General features: G+C 41.7%; 1 protein-coding gene across 3 annotated transcripts in view; it reads right to left on the bottom strand.

The window, feature by feature from the left end:
- The window catches only part of SCN8A (sodium channel, voltage gated, type VIII alpha subunit), a 183,249-nt gene that overhangs the window by 19,527 nt on the left and 137,468 nt on the right, over window positions 1–26,254 (bottom strand). For 2 of the 3 annotated variants that reach the window (XM_012650578.1, XM_012650570.1), the window contains 7 exons: window positions 19,723–19,896; window positions 16,714–17,070; window positions 13,111–13,581; window positions 12,461–12,578; window positions 11,774–11,928; window positions 9,375–9,548; window positions 3,964–4,086 (listed from right to left, as the gene is read on the bottom strand). In XM_012650578.1, the coding sequence (XP_012506032.1) occupies window positions 3,964–4,086; window positions 9,375–9,548; window positions 11,774–11,928; window positions 12,461–12,578; window positions 13,111–13,581; window positions 16,714–17,070; window positions 19,723–19,896 (1,572 nt within the window). The remainder of the gene's footprint in view (window positions 1–3,963; window positions 4,087–9,374; window positions 9,549–11,773; window positions 11,929–12,460; window positions 12,579–13,110; window positions 13,582–16,713; window positions 17,071–19,722; window positions 19,897–26,254) is intronic. The other variant, XM_012650586.1, reaches the window with a different exon arrangement.

The raw sequence follows: 26,254 nt of genomic DNA, 5'->3' as shown, positions 1-26,254 counted from the left end.
TTTCTATTTTTTTAGTAGAGACGGGGTCTCGCTCTTGCTCAGGCTGGTCTTGAACTCCTGAGCTCTTGCTCAGGCTGGTCTTGAACTCCTGAGCTCAAACGATCCGCCCATCTCGGCCTCCCAGAGTGCTAGGATTATAGGCGTGAGCCACCGCGCCCAGCCTGATTTTATAGAATTTTTAAGACACAAATGTTCTTTCTTTTACTAATCATAACCAAAGAAAAACTTCTTACCTTAGTTTTATGAATAAAACAGAAAACAGAGTTGATGAAATTTACTAGTAATTCTTCCTTGCTGTGAACATTAGCTGCAATATGTTAAATAGAAATTGTTTAACCAGGCTCCATACAGAATTGTCATTGTGCAGTTACTTGCAGTAACCAAAAGGAAAGAAACCAAACTTCTTATTTTGAACTCTCACACTAAAGATATATTATAAGTGATAATTCAAGTTACCATTGATAGTCATTTAATAAATTGGATCTCCTCTCTACTAACTCTCTAGTTATTTTACTTTGCCTTTAATTATGATGAAATTCATTATTGTTAAAAACTAGATATGGAAATATTACTCAAAGCTAGGTTCTAGTAGTCAATAAGAAGTTATTTTTCAATGCAAGTTTATACTTAGCAATTGAAACAAATCTCATTTAACTGATGAGAAAATACCAATGGATACAAATTCCTACAGTATTTTTGTCTTCTCCGTGATGCCTAGGACACTATTGTTACTCATTAAATTCTATAAAATGTCAACTAGATTTTAATATCTGGCAGAGGGAACATGGCTTTAATGGACAACTATATACTGACAATCAACAAAAATGCATGCATGTTTCATAGCAATACTATTATATACCCTTAAAAATTTAATAGCACAGCAAAATCTTTAAATGAAGATTACTATGGAGGAGAGAAAAGCAAAGAACTACATTAAGTATTCCTTTGCCAATAGCATGAGTGCTTCAATTTTCTGGTCTTTGGGTTAAGGAGAGAGGAGACTGAAGTCAGTGTTCCAGGACAGGCTCAGGTCTATGTGGCCTCTCAAGTGGAAGGTCTGAGCCTATAATTGGAGCAGCACAGTGACAGTTGAGCCCATCTGCATGGATGGTGTTCAGTTCATGAGGATTTCCTATTTAAAATTTTCTAAGGGTAATCTCTCAAATGGTGGCATGTAGAAGAACCCAAACTAAAGAATAGAAAACATGCCCCCACAGAAAAATGACATTTAAATAAAACATATATACCTATTTCTGTTTATTACTAGGGAACTTACTGTAAGCTTAGCCAAATTCACTCTTTTCTTCTTGCAGTTACTTGTCTACAGAAGGGCTGGATCCCTGAGCCCTGGTCTACCTGCCCAACTAGCCATGGTCAGTCCTGCTGGTTGACTAGAGTCAACCAAATGAGGTGGCACTACTGTACTAAACTTTCCCTTATTGAATGCTTATTGTTTTAAATTCCAGCTTTGGGTTCAAACTTGTTCTTGCCCATATTATCTTATTTGAAAAAAAAACCTTGATGTAGATGCTTTTCAAATAAAACTTTCTACTGTTCTGATCATTCATTCTGGACCTCTGGGCTTCTAAACTACTTGAAAGTTGACAAGTAAACATTTTTGAGGGAATGGGAACTGAGAGTCCAGGGAAGGCGGGGGAAGAAGGAGCAGCTAAAGGGAAAAGGTGTGGCTACTGAAAGGGCTCCTGCATCCAGGTTATTCAAATAACTGCCTCATCCAGCCTGAGCAAGAGCGAGACCCCGTCTCTACTAAAAATAGAAAGAAATTAATTGGACAACTAAAAATATGTAGAAAAAATTAGCCGGGCATGGTGGCGCATGCCTGTAGTCCCAGCTACTTGGGAGGCTGAGGCAGGAGGATTGTTTGAGCCCAGGAGTTTGAGGTTGCTGTGAGCTAGGCTGACACCACGGCACTCTAGCCTGGGCAAAAGAGTGAGACTCTGTTTCAAAAAAAAAAAAAAAAACAAACAAAAAAAACTGCCTTGTGAGCAAATTGACATCAGCTGATCAAGGAGAACTACTTCTGTCTGCTACAGGGATAGGACCGACAGTAATGACATCTAAGTGGGAAAACGTAACAAGCATCAGACAGGCATTTTTTTTGTGGGGGTGGAAATGTGTGCTTTCTTGAGATATCACCAATCTCCTTTTAGGAGATCCAGGATCACTGTTAGGGGATGTGGGGGGTCACAGACTACTGAGCTCAGGTACAATGTTACAAGTATTGTCATCAGCAGACTTTTAGTTGCATCTTATCCTCAGTTTTCAGTCGCCAAAGTGGATTATCAACTCTATAACAAAACTAGCATGATTTATTAAAAAATTTATCTAATCTCTTCTGAAAATTGTGCAAAGGTTGCGGGGAGTAGGGAAGAACATTTTAACCACATTTTCAACCACACCATGGCCATATACACCACTGAGTCTTGTGCTATACACTCTCTCTTCCTACATTTAGCCTGAGCATAACAATGACCTCTTATCTGTGGGAGAAAGACTTAAAAATACTAAGTTAAAAAAAATTAAATTTATACTGATGTGGAACTGCCCTTCCCGCAGATGGTTTCAGGAGGGATGCAGAAAGCTTACATTTAGTAAACCAAACTGTGACTGTGCTACAGAAGAAACATGAGTTTGTTGCAAAAAGCATTTGTCTGAATAAACTAAAATAATAGAATAAAATTCTCAAGTCCTAATGCGATTTCCATTTTGCTGTACAACTGTGGGTGGCTTCATGGAATAGCGGCCAGGGATTATAGATGAGGAATGAATGAAGCAGCACTGTCCTGGTATCTAGTTTCTCCAATCAGTCTTTGCTTCATGTGGACTATTGCAACAGTTTAATTTTAATTCCTACATTCTGATATGTGCACATTTAAAAACATATCCTCTGGTTTGCTCTCCTGCATGTATTCAACATCTGAATTGAAATGAGTTTTCTTGGTCTCGTTAAGTATAACAGACCTCTCTGATTATCAAAGGACAACTATTACCACCAAAGCCAGTTGCCCACTTGATTTTAGGAAATTGACTGTGTGTGTGTGTGCGTGTGCGCATATGCACGTACACAAACACACAATTATTTAAACCAAAAGAGACAAGAAAAAGGCACCAAAAGAGGGCACGTTGTTTCTAAGTTGGCAGGGTAACAACACCCTGTGCTAGTTGGATTTGGGTGGAGTATCACCAAGGCAGGAATAGGAGGTATCGAGAAATTTCAAGAGAACTAGCTCATATTCAGTCATCTAGCATCATACCTGGTTGTTGTTTTAACAGTGTTAGAATAGGGGACCATATAGCATGGGCAGAGGGGTTGGGGTGAGGAGGAAAGCTTTGCTATCAGACAGAGGCTGCCAGTCCTCGTGGGACTGGGCTGAGAACAACAAGGTGCAATAAGAGGAATCAGAATAGAAAGAAAAGCATTTCTTCTCCCAGGGTCAAGCCAAATTCTGCTCCATCCCCAATTCCAGGCCTGCTATCATGTCTTCAAGCCCCTTCTCAGCCGCTTTCTCAGTGACTCCAAGGCCACAGTCCCAACCTGGCTGATACCCCTGCACAGCACGCTGTCTGCCTGAAGCCTGTGCTTTTCAGTGGGCCGATGGGTTACAATTCCCCTTCTTTGCACCTGGTGATTCTCCCTATTAAATCAACAGCCCAGAAAGCCGCCCCAAGTGCTACAGGTAAGCCAGGCCAAATGAGAATAGCCAATGTTAACATGTTCTGCGATGGCATGTTGTGGGGGTGGGGCCAATATTAATGTGATGAGGCAGCTTAATGCAGCTCCCCTTCGCACGGGGCAGGTGCAGGGGAGAAAGTGGAGGATCAAATCAGCAGCTGCATCACAGAATTCGTGTTGGAATGATCTTTCCACCATGTGATCAGTTCTAGCATGCTTAAACAGTTTCCACTGGCATGCAGAAGGATCAGCTGCTCTTAGTATCTTACCCTCATCCCTTCAAATCGTGATAAGGCTCTTAAGGGTCTCAAAGCTCTTAGGGTCCTAAGGGACTTTATGGCACCTAGTTCCGAGTAGCCCAGGGCATTAGCTATAAGGCTGACTAAAGAGACCTACACGGAAACAGAAGAGAAAAACAAAAACAAAAAAGGAAACACACACACACACAAAAAAAAAAAAAAAAAAAAGAAAGAAAAGAAAAAGAAAGAGGTTCCAGAGTGTTAGAATAAAGCCCCTAGCACTGATTACACAGGTTGGGCCCCCCAGGTAGAGGAAGTGGGTAACACCAGCTGCCTACTTCAACTTGACTCAAACGACCTGGAAGGAAAGGTGGTTGAGAAAGGCAGAAGAAAAAACACAAAGGGAAGAGAAGGCGGAAGAACATACATACAAGTTGGAATAGGGAAGAGGCTGGAGGGAGAGGGAGAGAATGAGGAAGTTCCACTGGCAGGAGAGGAGCCTGAACAGATGACAAGAGCCTTACCCTCGCCCTTTAGTCTCTGCAGCTCCCAGAAGCTCCCATTAAATTAAGGCAGACAAATTTAATGGTACCTATGGAAAAGAATACAGATAAATACACATACTCCACAGAAGCTGCCCCCTCCTCAGCTCATTCACCATTGGATTTCCAACAGGGACAAGCTCTCTTACTCCTGGTCGACAAAAAACCATTTGTTTGAGAATCTGATGAGTCACCACATCAACAACAATTGAAATATACTGAGTAAGTGCCACAGCTGACTTGCAGTCCCCAAGAAGAAAAGAATCCAATGAGGAAAACTCTTGACAGAATTTGGCTCCATGAGAACTCACTTAAGTCATTCTTCTATCTCTCACCTTTAACTATAATAATTCTTCCATCTTTTAATTATAACCATAACCCCTTTGTGGCCATAAGAACCTGGGTGGATCTGGACAACTGAATCTATACTTTTCCTTATAATTCTCATTCCTTCCTTCCAGAACAGCCCAAAATGAATTGGCCTCAGGTCTATCATTTCCAGAACAATCTTCTATAACTCTCATCAGTAGAATAACAGCTGAAGAACTCTTGGGAAACATTTTTTTTCATTTTATAGATGAGGAAATTGAGACCCATACACAAGAATTTGCCCAGCGTCACGCTGGCAGTTCTGAAGTCAGGATTAAAGACCCACACTGCCTGACTCCTAGGCCAGTGTGCTCTCTTCCAGTGACAGATCACATCATCAGTAGGCAGGCTACATGACAACATTCCAACAGAATTATCAGTGTCTGAACAGTCCAGAGCTGAACAGATTGCTATAGTGGGGAGAAGCAGCCTGCAGGTCTCCAGGCCTAGTCTCATAGTCAAACACCTTCCTGCTCTTCTAAAGGCAAACTTAGCTTGTTCTACCAGAGCTCTCAGAGCAGTTCCCATGATGATTGCTTAACACAATACTCGCTACATCTAGGGCTGCCTGGGCCCGACCTGAGACAGACAGAGAGCTCTTCAGGGGAGACCAGACCTGAAAATACCTTTGGTTGGTCAAATTCTGGAATGTTTGGGCTCTGGGTTTCTTAGAGCAGTCTTTTCTCTTATTTCACCACAAATTCTGAGCTAGGTTAAGACAACAGCTCTTATTAATAAATTCCCTCTGCTGGGAAGTGGTGGCTGCAGATCTGCTTAGCTTACACTGATGATATTTTGAAGTAAATTTAGAGAGAAACAAAGAAACAATCTATAACTTAATTTCATGTCCCGCTTTTTATCTCTATCCTAGCCTTTAATTCTTTGATTCTGTATTTCTGAACTGCACACACACAACTTTTAGAATGAAGACATTTATAATTAAGCAGCAGGACTGGCAGGGGTAGAAGTGGAAGGTCAATGACTAGCAAGGGTCAGGGTAGAGCAGGTTTAAAGGTATCAATTTTAAAAAGGGTGTGAAGCTTGATCTACACATGTACTCATAATCCATCAGCTTAGGTATCTCCTGTGGAGCCCTGGGCAGTGTCCAAAGCAAATCTAGAAGTAAATATTCCTCCATTAGGCTACCCTAATGTTCTCTGAAGAGTAGATCTGGTCCTGAATTGAGTATCTGCCCAAAACAAGGGTCTCGAAAGCCGTATCTAGAACATAGGCAACACCAATCAATCACTTTCCCTCCATCCATCATTATCTGTAAGACTTTATATGGAAGTGTCTTTTGCCTACTACTGCCTAGTACAGCCAATTCTTAACCCAAAATAATCTAAAATTGCCAGATTGTTAGTGAGGCCTCAATAGGTACAGCAGGTAAGCAATCCCATCTCAACCAAGTACCTGCGTTCAAAAGTCTCTTGTGTCACCCTGTGAAACTTTGCCAGGTAAAGACTGCAAGAAACCAAGCTTTGCATGGCTATAGGCCCCATACAAGGTAGGAAGACCCAAGCTCTTCAGGGCAGGTGACTTGTCTGATAACAAAAGGCCTATGGTGGGGAGCAGGGTGCAGGAGCTACAAAGGCCAATTCAAAGGCTGGCCATAAACATTGCTGAGAGATAATCTGCTGCTCAGATGATTAATCTGGCCAACATCTCCGAAAACAGGATCAATAGGGTCTTATCTGGGTTATTCCCGAGCAGTTGAGAGCTCTCTTATAATCCCCTGAGTCTCCATGTTAAGCCCTCCCTGGAGATAATCCCAACATTGCTTAAAGTATACTTTAAGGAAAGAATCAAACTTTAAAAAAAAAGGAATGGAGAAGATGTCAAAATTCAGGGCATCTATGGATGTAGGCATGGGAAAAAAGGGGTAGAGACACTAGGTGACTTTTCAAAATGATGTGAACATTTTCAAGTGGAGAATGTTTTCAGTAGTCTGAATTCAGGACAAAGTGAGTGGTCTCTGAAATTTCCCATCCCTGGAACTGATACGCTGGCTAACCTCTGTATACATGGGATACATTTCCCTGCGGAAAAGATGACACAATCTCCAGTACAGTCAAAGACCTGAGCAAAATAAAATGTTTCTGTTTGGGAACTCACACAGCTTATAAAGAGAATTAACCTTGGAAGTTGCCTGAATTATCCCCATAACTCTGAAAAGTACTCTCTGCAGATTTCGGGGGCAATAAGGAAAGAAAATCCATTAGGGAAACATGCATGGTGATGAATAACGGATTTGGACATCAAGTCACCAGGGGATGAAAGGGGAGAAAGACAACCTCTCAGAGATGGTACTAAATTAGGACCCAAACTGCTGGGTGTTTCAAAATGCCAAAGGAACTAGATAATCTACTCCAATGGACGGCAAAAACTCTGAGTTCCAGCTGTTCAGGTGCCGGTCCAAGCCTTACTCTCCATCCACCACTCAAAACTGACAACCAGTGGAGCCACTGTGATGGGCTGGGAATGTCCCCACTTAGCACAAGCCTGCAATCAGACCACAGTAGCCCTGGAAGCTAGCGTAAGCTCCCCAGGGGCTGGGACTTTGCCTGCCCATCCGCCTGTGATTCCTTATGGCTTCTGTGGCACGTCTACACAGAGAATGGGATCCAGTTTATATTGTTTACTAATAACTGTACAGAGATGTTCACAGGAGCCAATGCTAGGTCCCATAGCAAGGTACTAATCCAGCAATCCTCAAAAGTTAGAGGGACTTGGGGATTATTGTCACTTGGCTATATGCCTATCTTATGTGTTTTACCCCCTTCTACCTAGTATAAAAAGTCATTAAAATGTTTGCTAAATAAATGGTGATGTATAGGATTGTTGATGCTTTCAGCAGCTTATTTGAGTACCAGAGACATGTGGAATACCTGATCAATATCCTCAAATTCTGGGGCAGCTCACCCAGAGAGAAGAGGAAGAGCGATTCACGTTAGGGTAGATAGTCAGGGGAAAGGTTATGGTCTGGAAGCTTTGCTCCAAATCACAGCTTCCCTAGGGCAGCTAGAGGTGTGATAATGGACATATCTGTCCGAGTTCAGGTGTCCCACCTGACTCTAGGTGGTCCTGAGGAGTTACTATGAAATGAAGACTCTATGGCACCTCCCCTTTCTCTAGAAAGAGAGCTGGCCCAGTCTCACTTCTGTTCTCTGGGCCTTGTTATCCCAAGCCCATTCCTTAAGTCTGAGAGCTCCAGCTTTCCGTCTGTGGGAGCTAGAGGTGTTTCTACCGCAGGTGGTATCAGCAGTTGCTGAAGGGAGCGCTAAAATCTTCTGCTGTAAGGGTTTCACACTGGTACCCTCTGGGGCCATACGTATTTGGTTCACCTTAAGGGCACAGGGTGGCCTCATCGCCTCATTTAGGTGTATCCCCAAAAGCTGTCTTTCTGAAATGGGGGGCATGAATGGGGGCACAGTGACAGCTCTGGGAAGGGTCCCTAACCATGGGAGTTGCAGACAATGTATTGGGAAAGGAACACATTTATAGAGCAGAAATTATTACTGGTGCAGAGTGCTGGGCTCCTGTTACCTAAGAGAGTTCTATGCTGCTCATTCCTAGATCCTAGAGGCACTCTATAGGTAGTTCAACATAGAGGCAATGGAACATACATTCTAAATGTACCAATCCAGCCTCTAACCACTCCACTTTCTTGGCACTTCTCAGCCCTCAGCAGAAGTGAATTTTCCACAGGTCCTGATCCTGCAATTCCCATTCACCCTTTCTTTAAAAAGCTGATTTGGCTGAAAGAAAGAAACTTTAGTTATTATACGGAATAAGAGAACAGTCATCATCATTAGTAAAGCCAACAAGGACAAGGGCTGGTGGGGTTAGAAATAGTTAGATGACGCAGCTTCCAACCTGAAAAATAACACGGGAGGTCATGGCCATCAAGCCTTGGAGATGGTTTTGGAACCTGGAAAAAAAAGGATTTCTCAAGCTTTATGATCACTGTAGAAATGGCAATGTGTGAGAAGACGGTGACTTTATTTTGGTGTGAACTCCCCTATCCCTGGTAGCCTGACTTGTTCAGGTGAGTCTTGTATCAAGACTTGAGCTGGATAGAAGTGTTCACAGGAACAGCCAGTAGGAGAGTCCACAGAGATCCCACTGCCACCTCCATCCCCGCAGCCCCCACCTCATCTTCCCACCCCTTCTCCTGGCCACAGAAAGAGGACATCCTGCTGGTTTGGTGAAAGAAACTTCCTGTCCTGAGGCTAATAAAAAGGGGCTTTGAGACCAATGATCCCACTTCTTGCTCCTAATCTCTGAATCTAACTTAAGCCAAACCCACCAGAGTAAAAGGTTGGCTGGTCAGTCCCTGGAGCAAATGAAGGGACTTTAGAGTTCCCCTTCCCAAAATTAAGATCTGAGTGCTATGAAAGGAAATTTACCCAAACCTACACCCACGTCTTGATCCATAACCTGGGCCCCAGGCAGCTACAGCCATTTGAAAGAGATCCCAGTTTCTGTTTCCTAATACAAGGGGTGGAAAATAGAAAGCAGGACACGTACAGCCACGATGAGGAAGTCCAGCCAGCACCAGGCATTGGTGAAGAACTTGACGAAGCCATAGGCTGTCCACTTGAGCAACATCTCCAGGATGAAGATATAAGTGAAGACCTTGTCAGCATATTCCAGGATGGTACGAATGGTCTTTCTCTGCTCAATGTAGATGTCCTCGAAGGCCTGAAAGAGAGAAAGCAGCTGCCTATCATGGTGCCCAAAGGCAAGCAAGCAGCACCGGATACACCGCCAACCTCAGGCAGCTCCTCCCCACTGATGTCGCCTATCCACCAGCTCCCTGTCTCCTTCACTTTATTCCCCTACTACACAGGTTTTAGATTTTTAATACTTTCATTGAGATATAATTCGCATACCATACAATTCAGCCATTTAAAATGGCTTTTAGTATATTTAGAGTTATGTATCCATCATCATGACCAATTTTAGAACACTTTCATTACCTCCAAAAGAACCCACACACTTTAGCTGTCACCTTCTAGTCCCTCATCCCCATAGTCCTAGCCCCCACTAATCTACTTTCTGTCCCTGTAGGTTTTCCTTTTTATGGCTGAATAATATTCCAGTGTAGGGACATACCACATTTTGTTTGTCCTTCATCAGCTGCTGGACATTTGTGTTGTTTCTATTTTTTGGCTATTGTGGACAATGCTGCTGTGAACATTTGTGTGTAAGTTTTTATGTGGACAAATGTTTTCATTTCTCTGGGATATATGTCCAGGAATAAAATTACTGGATCATATGGTAACTCTGTGTTTAATTTTCTCACAAACTGCCAAACTATTTTCCAAAGTGGTTGCAACATTCTCACCAGCGGCATACGAGTGTTCCAATTTCTCCATATCCTCACCAACACAATACATAAAAGACGTGACAAAATCTTTTCTCCTTCCAGCCCCTTGACATTACAGGTAAGGTTGGAAGGTCACAGGGGTGGGAGACATTCAGGTGAAGAAAATCTTAGTACTATTTTCTCTGGAATTCATGAATGAGGTAATTCCCTGATACAAAGGTATGAGCATTCCTATTTGCAGAGTAGTGGATTGTACAGGTGTGGTGCTAAGAGAATGGAATTCCTAAAGCATGAGAAAAGACCGTGAGGTGGGCAAAAAGTCCCCCGTGATGCCACAGGAAGTGCCTGCTTTGAACAGTTCCAGAGGGAAGGATAGAATTGGGCTGTCTGCAACCTCACCTTCCAAAACGGAGGCACAGATATCGGGTGCTCCAGTTTCATCAGTGGGCAGTGGGGACCGAGGCCATGGGTTCCACAGTACTCGGGGTCTTTATAAATAAATCCCCTTTGCTCAATGAAGACGGCAACAGCTTCCATGTCAGGCTTCCCCTTAACTCAGTCTCACCTCCTGCTTGAATCCTGACACTTTCCTGTATAACCTTCCCCTTATTTCCCACGATCCGCTTAGTGAAAGCTGTCCTCTTCGTCCTTGGGCTTGTCTTCAATACACATCACTGCTTCTCTCAGCTTCTCTGATTGTCCTTCCTCAAGTCACTGAAACTGCCCAAGGCACTGTCAGGATCTTTATCACCGAATTTGGGGTTTCTTCTAAATGTTCTTTGCTTCCAGATTAGGCTTTGATTCCACAACTACATGAATGTGCCCCCTTTCTTTAAAAACATTTCAAAATTCGACATTCTTCACCTTTCCCTTAATGAAATGAAGGAAAATGTGTGCTGCCTCTAGTCCCTGCTACCCTCAAATCTACTCAACTAGCAAAAGACTCCCTTGCACCAGACCCTCCGGTGTCCTCAGTTATAACCCAGCTAAAAATGAAAGCAAATGTCAAGATAATTCATCCCAGCAGGGGAGGAGCCTGTGTGTTCAGCACTCTGTGTGTCTCACTGATTAATAAGAAGCACTTAGGACAACATGAACATAGATAACCTTTGTACCAGAGATCTGACGCTGAACATTTGCTAATGCCATGGGTTCTCCAAATCCAGTAGGCTGTGAAGGGAAAATGAGCGGAGGAACACTACCTCCCTCCTATCTTGGGCAACTGAAGAGCAAAGAACAGGAGATTTGGGGTGTTAAGTGAGAGAGGGAAGTTCATTTTAGGAAATTGCTTAGGATGGGGCAAATCAGGCAGTGAGGATACATGGTAATCTGTGTGCTCATCCTGATGACAAGGGGGTCTCAGGCTCAAGAGGGATAGTGCTAAGTCTAAAGAAGATCAGGATGTGAACAAGTGTGGATTCTAATCCAAAAGGCTCTAAACACCAGCCAAAGCACTTTTAATAGACTATTATCCTTGGGACCACAGCCAAACTGTGTCTTCAGGGAAACTGGGCTTGGGCCCATGCAGTCTTTTCCCACTGGTTTCTCTAAACCCTTCCCCAGCCAATCCCTCATCATATTCTCCCCTGGACCTCACCAGGGCGCCACTGCTGAGCAGAATCATGAAGATGATGAAGGTCTCAAACCAATTGTGCTCCACGATGAGGAAGCAGGTTTTCCGCAGGATCCACCAAGACTTGCCTAGCCCTTCCTCAATGTTGACCTGGCAGCACTTGAACCGCTGAACACAACCTGGCACCAGCGGGAGAGGCAGGTCAGACTGTGGAAATGTGCCCCACCCAGACCTGCCCTCTCCTCCATCTCCCAGGCCCCGCCAGGTGCTGCCCCACCACACAGCCGGGAGTACAGTGGCTGAGTCGGAAAGTCTGATTCAGGAATGGAGAAGGCTGAGGCTATGCTGCCAAGAATAAGAGGGCAAGGCCCTCTGGAGTCATGGAAGATGCTCTACAAAGAAGCAGTGAGAGGGAGGAGAAAAGGGTAGTCAGGAGACAGGCACAGCCATGACAGAATAGGCCTTGCTAATGGAAGCTTTTGGGCTGATGCCAAGAGAAAATGGACAATAAAAAGTTTGGGAATGGAAACTTGCTATAGGTCAGAATCAAAAAGGGGAAATGATATAAACTTCCTTCAAAATGGTGGGCTAGGGAACATAGCTCTCAAAGATAGCCACTGTGCTGCCCCTCACCGACCACTAGCCCTGGCAGAAATGTGTCTGTAAGCACTGCAAGCATCACATGCTCATCCCTTCCTTGCCCCTGTTCACCTTCTGTGAAGCAGGCATCTGGATCCAAGTATTCCTCAGGCTGTTCCACAGGGACTTCTTCTACTTCTGGTTTGATATCGATGGTACTTCCTTCGGAAGAGCTGGTATCATCCAGTTTCTAGATATGCAAGGACAAGGGAGATGGAGCAGCTCTGCAGCAACACATCTGCTCTGCAGTGATAACTCCACCTCTGGTAGGGATGACGTACCAGCTATACTTCTGCCCTAAAATTCCTATTACAACTATGAGGGGCAAACCATAACCACGGGGCCCCCAAAACGTTTGTTGGAATGGGGTATAAAATCAAAACCTGCTCACACAAGACAGTGACCCACCCTAAACCAAATGGGCTGTAGGTTGGTTTCAGGGATATAGTCTAGATTAATGGCAGGGAAGTACTCAAGGGTTTATTCCAGCCTCTGACTCGGATGATCCAGAAGTGACAGCACTAGGCCCAGGAATACCTTAGGAATCTATGTCATCTAGGAAAGGCCTAGAATGATACTGGGGGGTGGGGTTAGTTCTCAAAGTGAATTGGCTACTCCAGGATCGCTCTACTAAAGTTCACAGCTGAACTAATCCCTAGGGCTGTCAGAGCCCTGTTTGCTCTCACACAGGATCAAAGTTGGTTTCTAGGTTGGGACCTTACATCTTTGCTGCCTTCAGGATCCGACTCGCTGCTAACATCTTCTGTGTTGAGGTTCTCAAAATCAGACTCGCCTACAGCAATGGGCACCCGCACGGTCAAGTTGGGATTGTTGATGAAGGACATGTGGTCCTCATCAATGATGTACTTCTCCACGCTGCTGCCAATGCCACTGGTTGTGCCATTGCCATTCTTCTGGAAGTCCCCATTCCGGTGGATGTCTGCACCAGTGTGGTTGGCAATACAGTTGGCTTTCTTTTCATACAACTCATCCAGAGGCTTCACCTCATCAGCCTCACGCTGCTTAAAGTGGGCCTGCATGAAGGCATGCACTTTCAGTTTGGTCCAGGCCACGCCCTTCTTGATGCGGATCACTGAGATCTGTAGGTTGTTCATTTCCCCATCGTCGTCCGTGGCTGCCAGGTTGTCTGCACTGAAGGAGCTCAGGAGCAAGGCCAGGAACAGATTCAGCACCTATACCAGCAGCATTGGAAAAAAGGAGTAAATGTAGAACGGTATTAGGAAAAGTTATCCACTGACCTAGGTAGAGCTGCAAATTGGAAGCCAACAGATTTTATGTGACAGACTCAAGAGGTTCTATGGTGTTGTATTTGGCCCACATAGTATTTAAAATGCTCATGTCACCAGGTGGGAATTTTGTTTGGTTTTGGTTTTAATACAAGAAGTTTAGCACCTCTTTTCTTGGTTCTTTTATGGTTTTACATATATGTATATGTACCCCAAAATATATTATTTTTCTTATAATCAGAAAAAGCAAAGGCTATATCCATTTTGGAAGAAAATTCCCCAAAAATAAAAACAAAAAGGTAGATATGCACTATTGGGGAAGGTCAGAGTGCATAGCCATGTGTTCGTGGGCAGTAGATGTCTCAGGGCACCCATGTTAGGAAAAATTAGGCTTGAAGAGGCATACAACAGATCAAGCAGGCAGAATTAAAATATACTTCATGTCATCTTAGTTTCAGAATGAATTTTCTCTGTTTTCCTAACATTTATAAAAATAAAATAGCTTTATGGCCAGGCACAATGGCTCATGCCTGTAATCCCAACACTCTGGGAGGCTGAGGCAGGAGGATCCCTTGAGGCCAGGAGTTTGGGCAACATAGCAAGACACTGCCTCTACAAAAAAATAAAATAAAAAATTAGTGCCACTATACTCTAACCTGTCTCTAAAAATAAATAAATAAATAAAAATAAAATAAAATAGCTTTAGCAAGATAGCGATGGTGACTTTCATGTTCTGTTGTACAGCCAAATGTCAAGCCATCAGATAAAAGCTTTATTTTTATTTTAATTTCCTATTTTACTACATTGAGCACTAAGATTTATTAATTTATTTCTATTAAGACTTACTTTTGAGAAGTGGGAGAGGTGCTCACTTCTTGATTTACACTTGGTCCTTACTTTGTCATACTTTGGAAGAAGAGTAAGGCATACATTTTAGGTGGCGATAACAGTATGTGCAGAGTGAGAGGGTGGACACAATAAATGACTGTGAGTATTTGGATTATATGGTTGGTAAATTGGGGGTGAGCTGGAGAGGGCATTGAAGGCCAGGCTGAGGGATCTGAATCTTATTTAATTAGACCCACTAATTGGTTCTTGAGTAAAGGAGTCACAGATGAGTACACAGATTTGAGAAAGTCATTCCTACTAGCTACATATAGAGGGGGAGGCTAGGAGTTGGGAGGCAGTTATTAATACATGCATGAGTTGATAAGGGCCTGGATTAGGCTACAGAAATCCCAAACTCAGCATGCATAAGAATCTCAGGGGGAGAGGGGTACGCATGTTTGTTAAAAATACATATTTCCTTCGCCTACCCTGAAGAGATTCTGATTCAACAGATCTGGTTGTAGGGCTTTGGGACTTGGTCTTTTGTAACGAGTGAAACTCAGATAACATGATGCAGGTGGTCTTGTGAAATTCATTAGAAATACTGAATGAATTATAGAAATGCAAAGGAAGGGGTGGATCTTAGATACTATAAAGAAATATATGTCAAGAAAGATGTATTTAATATGAAGACACATCAGGTATTTGTTGGGAGTGGAGAGAAAAGAGACAGAAAAGACTCTAAAGTTATAAGTTCCTAGAAACTAGATGGGCAGATGGACTGACCAAAGGGGAACCTGGAAAGGTGTCATCAGGGGGTAGAGGTAATAGCTGAATTTTCAGAGATAATAGCTATTATGTACTCAGGTATTTGGAGACAGCTGCAGGGAGATATCCTTGAGACGACTGAGAATAGGACAGAGGACAAAGGGTGGCGAGGTCAGGGCTTGGAAATGTTGACCACACTACATAACAGGAGGCAGTAGCTATATTCACTGAAGAAGCAACAGGACTAGAGGGATTAGGCTGGAGGGAGAAGTGGTCGGGTATGGAGGGCAGGAGGGGTTAAAGAAACACTATAGTAGCTACTTTTATAGATCAAATGAAAGAATAGGGTAGCCGTAGCTGGTTCAGAGGCGGGTGAGTAGGAAACTTCTCCTGGCATGCTTGTTTATGGCAGAAAAAGGAAGAGAACTAATGTGGATGAACTTGTAAGGGATCATCTAAGCTTGCCTTCTTCCAGTCCTCCCTGCTCTATACTTGCAAGTAGGATTTGGGGGCATGACATGTGAAGTTGTTATTTCTCAAACTTTAGTGTGTACATGAATTACCTGGAGAGCTTGTAAAATATGCAGATTCTGACTCAGGGGAGAGGGGTACACATGTTTGTTAAAAATACATATTTCCTTGGCCTACCCTGAAGAGATTCTGATTCAACAGATGTGGTGTAGGGCTTTGGGACTTGGTCTTTTGTAATGAGTGAGTTGGGGTCTAAGATTCCGCATTTCTAATACACTTTCAAGTGATCTTGGTGCTGCTAATCCTCAGAGAACACTTTGAGGAACAAGGTAGTAAAAGCTCTTCTATTACTACACACAGAGGCAGAAGAGAGCAGGTGGATAGATCAGAGTAAAGCAAGAAATGATTTGGCATTTATACAAATTAAATAAACCCTAAGATGGTTTAGATCAGTGTTCTCAATAGAGGGTAAATTTGCCCCCCGGGGACATCTGGCAACATCTGGAGACATTTTTGGTTGTCACAACTTGGGGGATGCTACTGGCATCTGGTGGGTAGAGACCAGGGATGCTGCCAAATCCTACAATGCACAGGACAGTCCACAACAAAGAACTATCTAGCCCAAGATGTCAACAGTGCCAAGAATGAGAAATCCTGATTCAGAAAAAGGAAGCTTTTTATAGTTGAAAGAACAAAGACTTTGAAGTCCAGGTTCAAATACAAGTCCTGATATTTATCAGCTGTGTGACCTTGGGAAAGTCACCTAACTTTGCTGAGTTTGTTTTCTTAACTATGAAAAGAGTTTGACAGGATGTGGTGGGTCATGACTAAGTAGGCACTCTGCAAATATCAGTCTCTTCTCCCTAATTTGTACCTTATGGTTCCTGGGCCAAGAAAGAATAAAAATCAACAGACATGGAAGGCAGTAGAAGGACTAAACAGATTGGGCTTCTGGGCCAAGGGCAGCATATTCAGGGCAAGGAACAAAAGTATCTACAAATTAGTACTAACCACCAAGTTGCCAATCACCATGACCATCATAAAGACAATGAGGCACATGGCCTGGCCTGCCACCTCCATGCAGTCCCACATGGTCTCAATCCACTCCCCGCACAACACTCGAAAGACAATGAGGAAGGAATGGAAAAAGTCATGCATGTGCCAGCGAGGAAGTACACAGTCCTGGTTGATCTTGCAGACACACTCTTTGTAGCTTTTTCCAAAGAGTTGCATCCCCACCACGGCGAAGATGAAGACAATAATGGCCAGCACCAAGGTCAGGTTGCCCAGGGCACCCACTGAATTTCCAATAATCTTGATTAGCATGTTCAGGGTGGGCCAGGATTTGGCCAACTTGAAGACTCGGAGCTAAGGAAAAATAAAACAAACAAAAAATGATACTCAATCTATCTTCTCACCACATGGCTAAAATAAAAACATGTAAAATTAGTAAATTCAGATTAAATTTACTGAGCACCCTTGGGATATTCCCTAGACTTTTTAACAGTATCTCAGACTAGAAGGGGAGAAACTGAGGCATAGATAAGGGAAAACTAATTAATTTTACAGTAAGTAAAAAATTTAGAACTAGGAACCAAGAATACTGCCTTAGTCTCTTGTATTAGACTCTTAGTCAATCTGCTTGTTAAAAACCCATACATGAACACATCCCTTTCCTATTGATTTTTCCCTTGACTCAAAGGGCAAGTCAAGGAAAATGTGACTTGTAAGAAACCGAAAGATTAGTATGGTAAGGACAGTGAAAAAAAATCTATCTCCTTAAAAAAGCAAACATTTAAAAATTCTAAATATTTCTTTTGCTTGTCAGTAAATAATCAATGGCTAATATGAAACTTTGTGATATGCTTGGAATAACTTGAAGGAAAAGCACAACTCCCAAATCGGGGCAGTTGCATATGTATCAAACAGCTTATGAAAAGAGTCTATACCATTATTAATTCAGAGGACAGAACTTTTGGTACCTGTCAATCATGAAATTTCTATATTCTGTAATAAATGATAACAAGGTCTTGGCTAATAGCCTGAGAATTATTATGCATAAAGGTCATGACTGCTTGGCCAATGGACTTATAGCAATGAAATCAACATTGGATGTCGTGAGCTAACAAATAACTAACATATAATAGAAAATTTGGTAGACAGCAACAGCACTGACTTGAACATTTTTTTCAGTTGAAAACTTCAGTCTTATCTGAGAGTTCAATATTTACCAGGTGTTTCCCTATGCATATATATCTGGGCCACTCGTATTTTTTTCACTGATTAGCTTTTTTTTTTGAGACAGAGTCTCACTGTGTTGCCCGGGCTAGAGTGCCATGGCATCATCCTAGCTCACAGCAACCTCAAACTCCTGGGCTCAAGCGATCCTTCTGCCTCAGCCTCCCGAGTAGCTGGGACTACAGGCATGCACCACCATGCCCGGCTAATTTTTTCTATATATATTTTTAGTTATCCAGCTAATTTCCTTCTATTTTTTTAGTAGAGATGGGGTCTTGCTCTTGCTCAGGCTGGTCTCGAACTCCTGAGCTCAAATGATCCACCCGCCTCGGCCTCCCAGAGTGCTAGGATTACAGGCGTGAGCCACCATGCCTGGCCACTGACTAGCTTTTAATTTATTAAAAATATTAGTTCTAAGGCTTCTAACTCTCAGTCTTTCCTTTTGTCACCTATATAATAAGAACCATTCTCAAAAAAATCTACCGTGAGCTGGATCCTAGCCAACGAGTAGTAAGCAGAGGTTTCAGAAACTTAGCAGATATTGTTTGTGACTTGGACTGAGTGAAATTTCTGTTTTACAAATAGTTTTACTCTATTCCAATTCTCTCTCTTAGAACTGCTGAATATCCCAATGGAAACCCCTTAAATCTTTTCAGTTGCAAGTGCTTAGGTATTTTCCCAATGGAGAGAGAAAAACCTAAGCCAGTTCTCATGCCAGGGTAGTAGTAGTGACCTTTGTCTGAGTGGCATACCTCCAAGGTAACTCAGTGTTTCAAGGAATTTAATTAGGATATCACTGATGCCTATGTTTCTGGGCAGCTGTTTTGAGGATATCATCATTCTTTCCGAGTTATTTTGGTAATTTAAACATTAACTTCTTCAAATACATTAATAAAAATTCCTTCTTACCTAATGGTATGGAAAATAAAGCCGATGTTTGACAACTAACTAATTTTAAGATAATACAAATGCTCCTCAACTTACGATGGGGTTATTTCCCAATAAATCCATCCTAAGTTGAAAATATTCTAAATAAAAAATGCATTTAATATACCTGACCTACCTAGATTAGCCTAGCCTACCTTAAATGTGCTCAGAACACTTTTGTTAGCCTACAGTTGGGCAAAATCATCCAACACAAAGCCTATTTTATAATAAAGTGAGTATCTCAGGTAATTTATTGAATACTGTACTGAAAGTGAAAAACAGAATGGTTGTATGGGTACTTGAAGTACGGTTTCTACTGAATTTGGATGGCTTTCATAACATCGTAAAGTTCAAAAATCATGAGTCGAACCATTGTAAGTTGGGGACCATCTGTATTAAAAAGCATTATTTTATTTTCATTTTCTGGAAAGAGCCACCATGATAGAAGAAATGAAGAAAGCCATCTTTGAACAAAGAGAAATTCTTGTCATTTCAGGGAGATGTTCAGATTAAAAAACAGGTTCTCTAGCAACCCAAATTAGCCTTCACAATGGTCCATGGGAGTCCTTTTTCTTCATCTTTTAGATTAATCACTATTTTCTGAGGAGCTTCCTGAAATTGATTTGTTTGTTTCTTGATTTAAAAAACTAACTTCTATATTAAATATTAGGTATTACATTAGGTATTTTAGGAAAGTTTTCAGTATTTTAGCCTAACCAAATAAACTGCCAACTGAAATTGGGAGTAAAATACAACTAAGGCTTTTTAAAAAAACATCAAATTAAATTATGCAAAGCTCTTTCTAGTAGCTGCAAGATAGGAAATGTTAAAAGAAATTGGAGAAATATGGAATACCAATCGGAAAGATCGCAGCACCGAAAGCCCCTCCACGTCAGCTAGACCCAGTTCCATTAAACTGAGGGAGACAATAAATCCGTCAAAAATGTTCCAACCTTCTTGGAAATAATAGTAGGGATCCATGGCTATGAGCTTCAGGAACATTTCCGCTGTGAAAATTCCAGTGAAAACCTAAAGAGGGGGATGTAGGGGGTGAAAAAAAAATAATAGAAAGAGAATGACCTTATCATTATTTTTGAATACAACATATCCAAGAAGCTTCAAGAGCCAACCAACCTTAGTTAAATTCTGCATCTGAAGACATCAATACCTGGATGTCCCATGGGCACTCCACACGATGCAGGAAAATCTTCTTATTCTCCTTTTGAATGAAGTCCCCAGCCCCAGTGTTCCCATCTTTGTTGTCAGACCCACTCAATTCACACTGTTCAAGAGTGTAGTTAAAAAAATATATTCTAAGCAATGGCAATACCACATAAGGTAACTCCTTTTAAAGAGTCAGCAGTTATTTGAATGTAAATGGTTGGGATGTATGCTTAAAAAAAAAGATCATTCACTGTGTTATGATTTGATTAGAAAAATATAGCATTATTCCTAATTTAATATTATGTGTATCTTCAAACTTAGACATTTGCTGCATTGTAAAAGCAATAAAATATTGCCAAAAGTGTGCAAAATATAGGAATTAATATCTATAATTTTGCCACATTGTATACAACTATCATTTTTATGTATTCTCTTTCTGGGTTATTTTCAAATGCATATAGCTTGACAGAGTTGTAAAATCATAGAATACATAATGTCCTGGGTCTTATTTTTCATTTATCATGACTCTATCCATGCTGCTACACAGTTTTCCTAATTCACACTTTTATTGTCTGTATAAAATTCTATTGGGTGAATATATCCTCAAAGAATTTTATTATTGTTGGAAACTTTGGTACTCCCTTTTGATTTTTTCAATATGATAATCAACGATGTAATAAATGTTTTAGATTTGCGGCTTATTGTGTGCAAGAATGACTTCTTTCCTGTCTCCCATTTTTCTGCCTGACAGAGCACCTATGTTTCCCAGTGCCTTCTGTATCCCGTAGGCTTTTTAGCAAGGTATCAAGCAGTATGAAAGTCAAATCTCATGAATGCCAGTTTTGATGAGACAAATACCCTCATTCTAGGCTAACGACATAACATCAGACTCTTACTGAATATTATCTTTTTAGAGACAAGACTTTTTTTTAACAATAGATTTAAAACTGTCATAATAAATTAGTACTTATAACTACCTGTTTACCAAGTTTACATATGAAGGAGTTTAAGGAAAACTTTGAAGATACAATCTGAGGACAGAATTAAAAATAGTAAAAAATGCTTAGATTATAGATGCTGTTTAGAAAGATACTGAATTAATGAATAGCAATAACAAAACAGAATGATGACAGAAATATAGCAAAATGGATAAGTAAGCTATAAGTTTTTGGTGTCCATATACTTTTCTGTGGTTCTCCATTTTTCTAAATTGAAGATACAGTATTCTAAAATGGCAAAGAATAATTCCCTAAAGAGATTCAGTTAAGCAAAATCAAAGTTCATAGCACAAGCTAAGCTATAAATGGAACACTCCTCTAAGTGAGTTCAGGAAAAGTAGGAGCAGCTTATCAAATCCTGACATGCATTCGCTCTTAGTGTAAACCCATTACAGGTTTCCACACATAAAAATGTTAGCCTGCTTAACATACACTAAGTAGAGACTCCATTTGTCATCCCATTGGTTCTTGGTAAACATACAGGAAGTACTCAGTAATAAGCACTGGCTGACGGACCATGGAATATCTATACCGTGGGAACTATGGTTCCTAAGGGAAATCAACAATGACACAGTTATATGGTGCTATCTGTCACCAGGATGAATGGCCTCAGACACCTGGTAGGAATTCTCTGTGAAAGCGGTCAGCCACCAGGTTGCTTCAACACAAACTGTGCTGCCAGCAGTTGGGGTGTCTGTCAAAATATAGCTGTAACTGTTAGTTGTGTGAAGCAATTACTTTTTAAAAAATTAAGACGAGTGGATTTAAGGTTATCCCTATGATGCTACTCTTATTTGCATTGTAATATGCCAAGCAGGAGAATAGGGAAGAATTATGAGCAGTGTATCAGCAATTATATATTAGTGTCTGCTATGGTTTGAATGTGCCCTCCAAAGTTCATATCTTAGAAACTTAATCCCCTATGTAATGGTATTGGGAGGAGGGGCCTAGTAAAACGTGATTAATGTTATCTCAGTAGTGGGTTAGTTATCTCCAGAGTGGGCTTTGTTATAAAAGCAAGTTAAGCCCCCTCTTGCTTTCTTGCTCTCGCCTTCTTTTGCCCTTCTGCCTTCAACCGTGGGATGACATAGAATGAAGATCCTCACCACATACCAGTGCTATGCTGCTGTATTTCCCATCCTCCAGAACTGTGAGCTAAATAAATTTCTGTCCATTATAAACTACCCAGTCTATGATACTCTGTTATAGCACTGTTATAAGACAGCATCACTCTTGTGAATGTCATCAAATATTCACCTAAGTATTTATGTTCTTATGCAGCAGTTCTCAAAGTGTAATCAAGCATCCTTGGGGTCCCTAAGACACTACAAGGAGGCATGAGGTCCTCCCTTTGCCAACATCAGTAGTCCCCCCTTATCCACGGTTTTGTTTTCCATGGTTTCAGTTACCTGTAGTCAACTGTGGTCTGAAAATATTAAATGAAAAATTTGAGAAATAAACAATTCATAAGTTTTAAATTGCATGCTGTTCTGAGTATCGTGATGCAGTCTCAAGCTGTCCTGCTCTGTCCCGCCCAGGACATGAATCATCTCTTTGTCCAGCATATTTATGCTGCATACATTACCCATGCAGTTAGTAACTTAGCAGCCGTCTTGGTTATCTGATTGACAAAACACAGTACCGTCATATGTTGCTTAATGATGGGGAAACATTTTGAAAAATGCCTTGTTAGGCAATTTTGTCATTGAGCAAACATTATAGAGTATTTATGTAAACCTAGATGGTATACACATTTTTATTTAAATTTTTTCATATGGAAAACCAAAGGTCCCAGTACCATTACTGAACATCAGTCATTTCCCCTGCTTGATCTGCAATGCCAATATCAAGTGGCACATATCAAGTTTCCCTATATGCTCCATTATAATCTAGGAGACGACCATCATACATGGGGTCCAGTGTTGACCAAAACATCATTATACATATAGTGATTGATTATACATCTATAGGGTTCAGTACTATCTGATGTTTTAGGCATCCACCGGGGGTCTTGGAATATATTCCTCTTGGATAAGAGGGGACTACTGTACATGTCTGTGTGAGGCCAGCGTTTCTTCCCATACTTGAACCAAAATAACATATCACAACAGATTGAATGCAGATGCAGATAAGAGAATCTATCCATCTTCTATTAAGCTAGACATGAAATAGATTTGCAAAAATGTCAAACAATGCCATTCTTCTATTTTTTTTTAGAAAATGTAGTTATTTCCCATAAAATGTTATCTATTTAACATGTAATGGGTGTATTATTGTGATTTTTAAGTTAAAAAAATGAATATTTTAAAATTTTGCTTTAATTTCAAATGTGGTTAATATCAATGGTGATAACCCACAAAAAAGGTCTTTAGTGCTTTTTAAGAATATAAGGGGACCTTTGGCCCCAAAAATGATTGAGAACTATTATTACAGTTCATCCTGAATTCACAGTCAGCTTATCTTTCTATTAACAGTTTGGATAAGCCACTGGGCAAAGGCCTGAGAACTGGTAATGCCTGGTCACCAGTAAAGCCTACAATGTCCAAAGATTGGGGTATTTCACTTGGGGGTCACGCTGGGGCTTGGGAAGGGTGGGGGAGAAGTCACACACCTCCTTCTGCTGTAATTGCTTCTGCAGACAAAGTTTAGGCTCATTTGAAAGTGACAAGGGCTTGGCATGTGCCTCTCTTTATTCTCACAAGGGGTGAATCAGTGTCTGTTCTGTAGTATAACAGACCCTCCCTCAAAGTTAATCAAATTCAGTTTGATAAAAGCCTTACATGTACTGCAATGGAGACATGAAAAAAACAATATTTGACCATGAAAAATAATGGTTCCTTAGGTACTCAGTCACCAGGAGGTAGGGTGACCAACTTATCCTGTTTGTCTGAGACTTTCCTGGTTCTCACACTGAAAGTCCTATGTCTTGGGGTGATCAGCTTGTACCAGTTTGCCGAGGACTGCCCCAGTTTTAAAACTGAAAGTTCCACATCCCAGGAACTTCTTTAGACCCCTGCAATTTGGAATGACTGGTTACTCAACAGGGAGGAGACATGTTAAAAAAAAAATAAATCATGTGATAAGCATTTAAAAAGAGGTATCCATAAGGGGCTATAGGGACACAGATGAATGAAAAAATCTGAAAAGAATTCTTGTTGGCTGAAAATCTAGTTAAGCTATAGTTACAAAATGGTAATATTCATGTGTGTTTGGTGAAGGAGGAAAATAACTTTCTGGATTTTTTCTTTTGCTTATAATTCCAGAAATTAAACTTAAATGTCAGACTAAGCCCCAGCTCTTCTTTCTACACCCTCTCTCCCTGAATGATTCAGTCCTAAAGGCCTTAGGTGGGCATCCATGTGAAGAGAAACCTGGTGCCAGGTATTAGAGCCCCAGCAGGGTGGCATTTATGCAGAGTGCAGCCCAGCATGGGGAGTCAGACACTGAGGGGAGTGAGGAGGTCAGGCAGGGAGCAGTCTGACATAGGCTGTCAGAGCCTACGCAGGCCTAGGAGAGGTGTCCACTTTGGCGAACAATCCAGTTTGGGCTATTCGAGGTGGGGGAGAAGGGTATTTTTGTAGGATGGCCATTTCACGCAGGCATTGAGGTTCAAGTGGGATGGGAGGGTGTTAGCATTGGAGGGGCTGGGGGACCTAGCAGAGAGAGACGGAGGTTAAGTCATGTAAAGGTGGCATCCCCAGGGGAGGATCACTGAGTGAGCTGAGGAGGGACTCTCTGCAGGGGAAGGTCCAGTGTGGGGTGTCAGAGCGAGTGGGCTGAGGAGGGACTCCCTGCAGGGGAAGGCCTGATGTGCAGTATCACATCCTACAGCCCAAGCAGGGTGAAGGTGTCCCAACAGGGAGGTGGGCAGTGAGGGGTATGAGAGCCTACCAGGGTGAGGAGGATGTGGCGTAGTTTGGGATACAGCCACTGTGCTGGGTAAGAACTTCATGGGAGAATGATGACACAGGGGTTAAGGAGAGTGTCCATGCAGATAGTCGGCAGCCTTAGCAGGGTGAGGAGGGGTGGCCTGGTGTGGGGTGAGGAGTGTGTCCATGCAAGGAAGGCCTGCTGAAAGGCATCAGAGTCCAAGTGGAGCAGGGTGAACAAGGATATGTGGGGTGGTCTGGTGTGGGGTGTCAGAGCCTGAGAAGTGAGAGGAGGCGTCCACATGGAGGACACGGTGTGGATGCGTGGGTGGAAGGCAACCACGCGTGTGTATCGAGGGCACCCAGCATGGGGAGTCAGAGCCTGAACAGGGTGAGGAGGGTATTCACACTGCAAGAGCTAACAGTTGCTTTTTGATCAAATAAGCATATCAAAGATAGTGACAACCAGGCTTCTCATTGTTGGAGAAGGAGTTACAAATATAGAAATGGGAGAAAACCAGAAAGAATCCTGCAGTGCTGGATTACAATTGGAACTGACAGGATCAACTCCTGGTTTTCAACACATAGCTAGCTCGATATAAACTTCTAGTCCTGTCCTTAGAGGGCTGCATATTGCTCCAATAGCAATATGTATATCTAGATCCCAGATGTTGACTCCTAAATGCCATTTTCCACTAAAAGAATCACGGCTTCTTGAGAAATGGCTGATTCCAGGCCTGGTGCAGGAAAAATACAAAATTAGCCTGGAATATCCTGTGGTACCAGAAAGCAAGGAAGTGATGGGGACATGTCAAAGGGATGTAGAAGCCAGCTTGAAGGGACTCCCACTGGCCAAATCAGGGATAGTTTAAACATCAAAGTAAATGGCAGTAATAGATTATAACTCACTGGATAAAATTGAAAACGATGAGTCCATACTGATATTAATAAAGGAATAAATCAAAAGTTGAATGAACAGAAAATTTAAACAGTTTCAAAGTATCTTCCTCATAAATACTTATTACTTATCCAGTAAGTTATCACTTAACATCATTGATAGGTTCTTGGAAACCAACTTTAAGCAAAATAAAGTACTGTATAACAAAACCAATTTTACCATAGGCTAACTGATATAAATAAGAGTTAAGTTCCTTTGGCATACAGTACATCATTTTGCTTAACGTCCAAGAATCTATTAACAACATTAAGTGAGGACTTAGTGTAAACGGAAAAAGAATAACTTTATAGGTGGGCAGCCTGGCAGACCCCTCCTTAATCAAGTGATGAAGTGAACATCACAAGCAATGGCATGCGTCATAAGCTCTGCATGCCAATTGGTAGATATAATGAGAAGAA

This window comes from Propithecus coquereli, unplaced genomic scaffold, assembly GCF_000956105.1.
Source record: "Propithecus coquereli isolate 6110/MARCELLA unplaced genomic scaffold, Pcoq_1.0 Scaffold111, whole genome shotgun sequence".
Classification (NCBI taxonomy): domain Eukaryota; kingdom Metazoa; phylum Chordata; class Mammalia; order Primates; family Indriidae; genus Propithecus; species Propithecus coquereli.
This window is presented reverse-complemented; position numbering and strand designations above follow the sequence as displayed.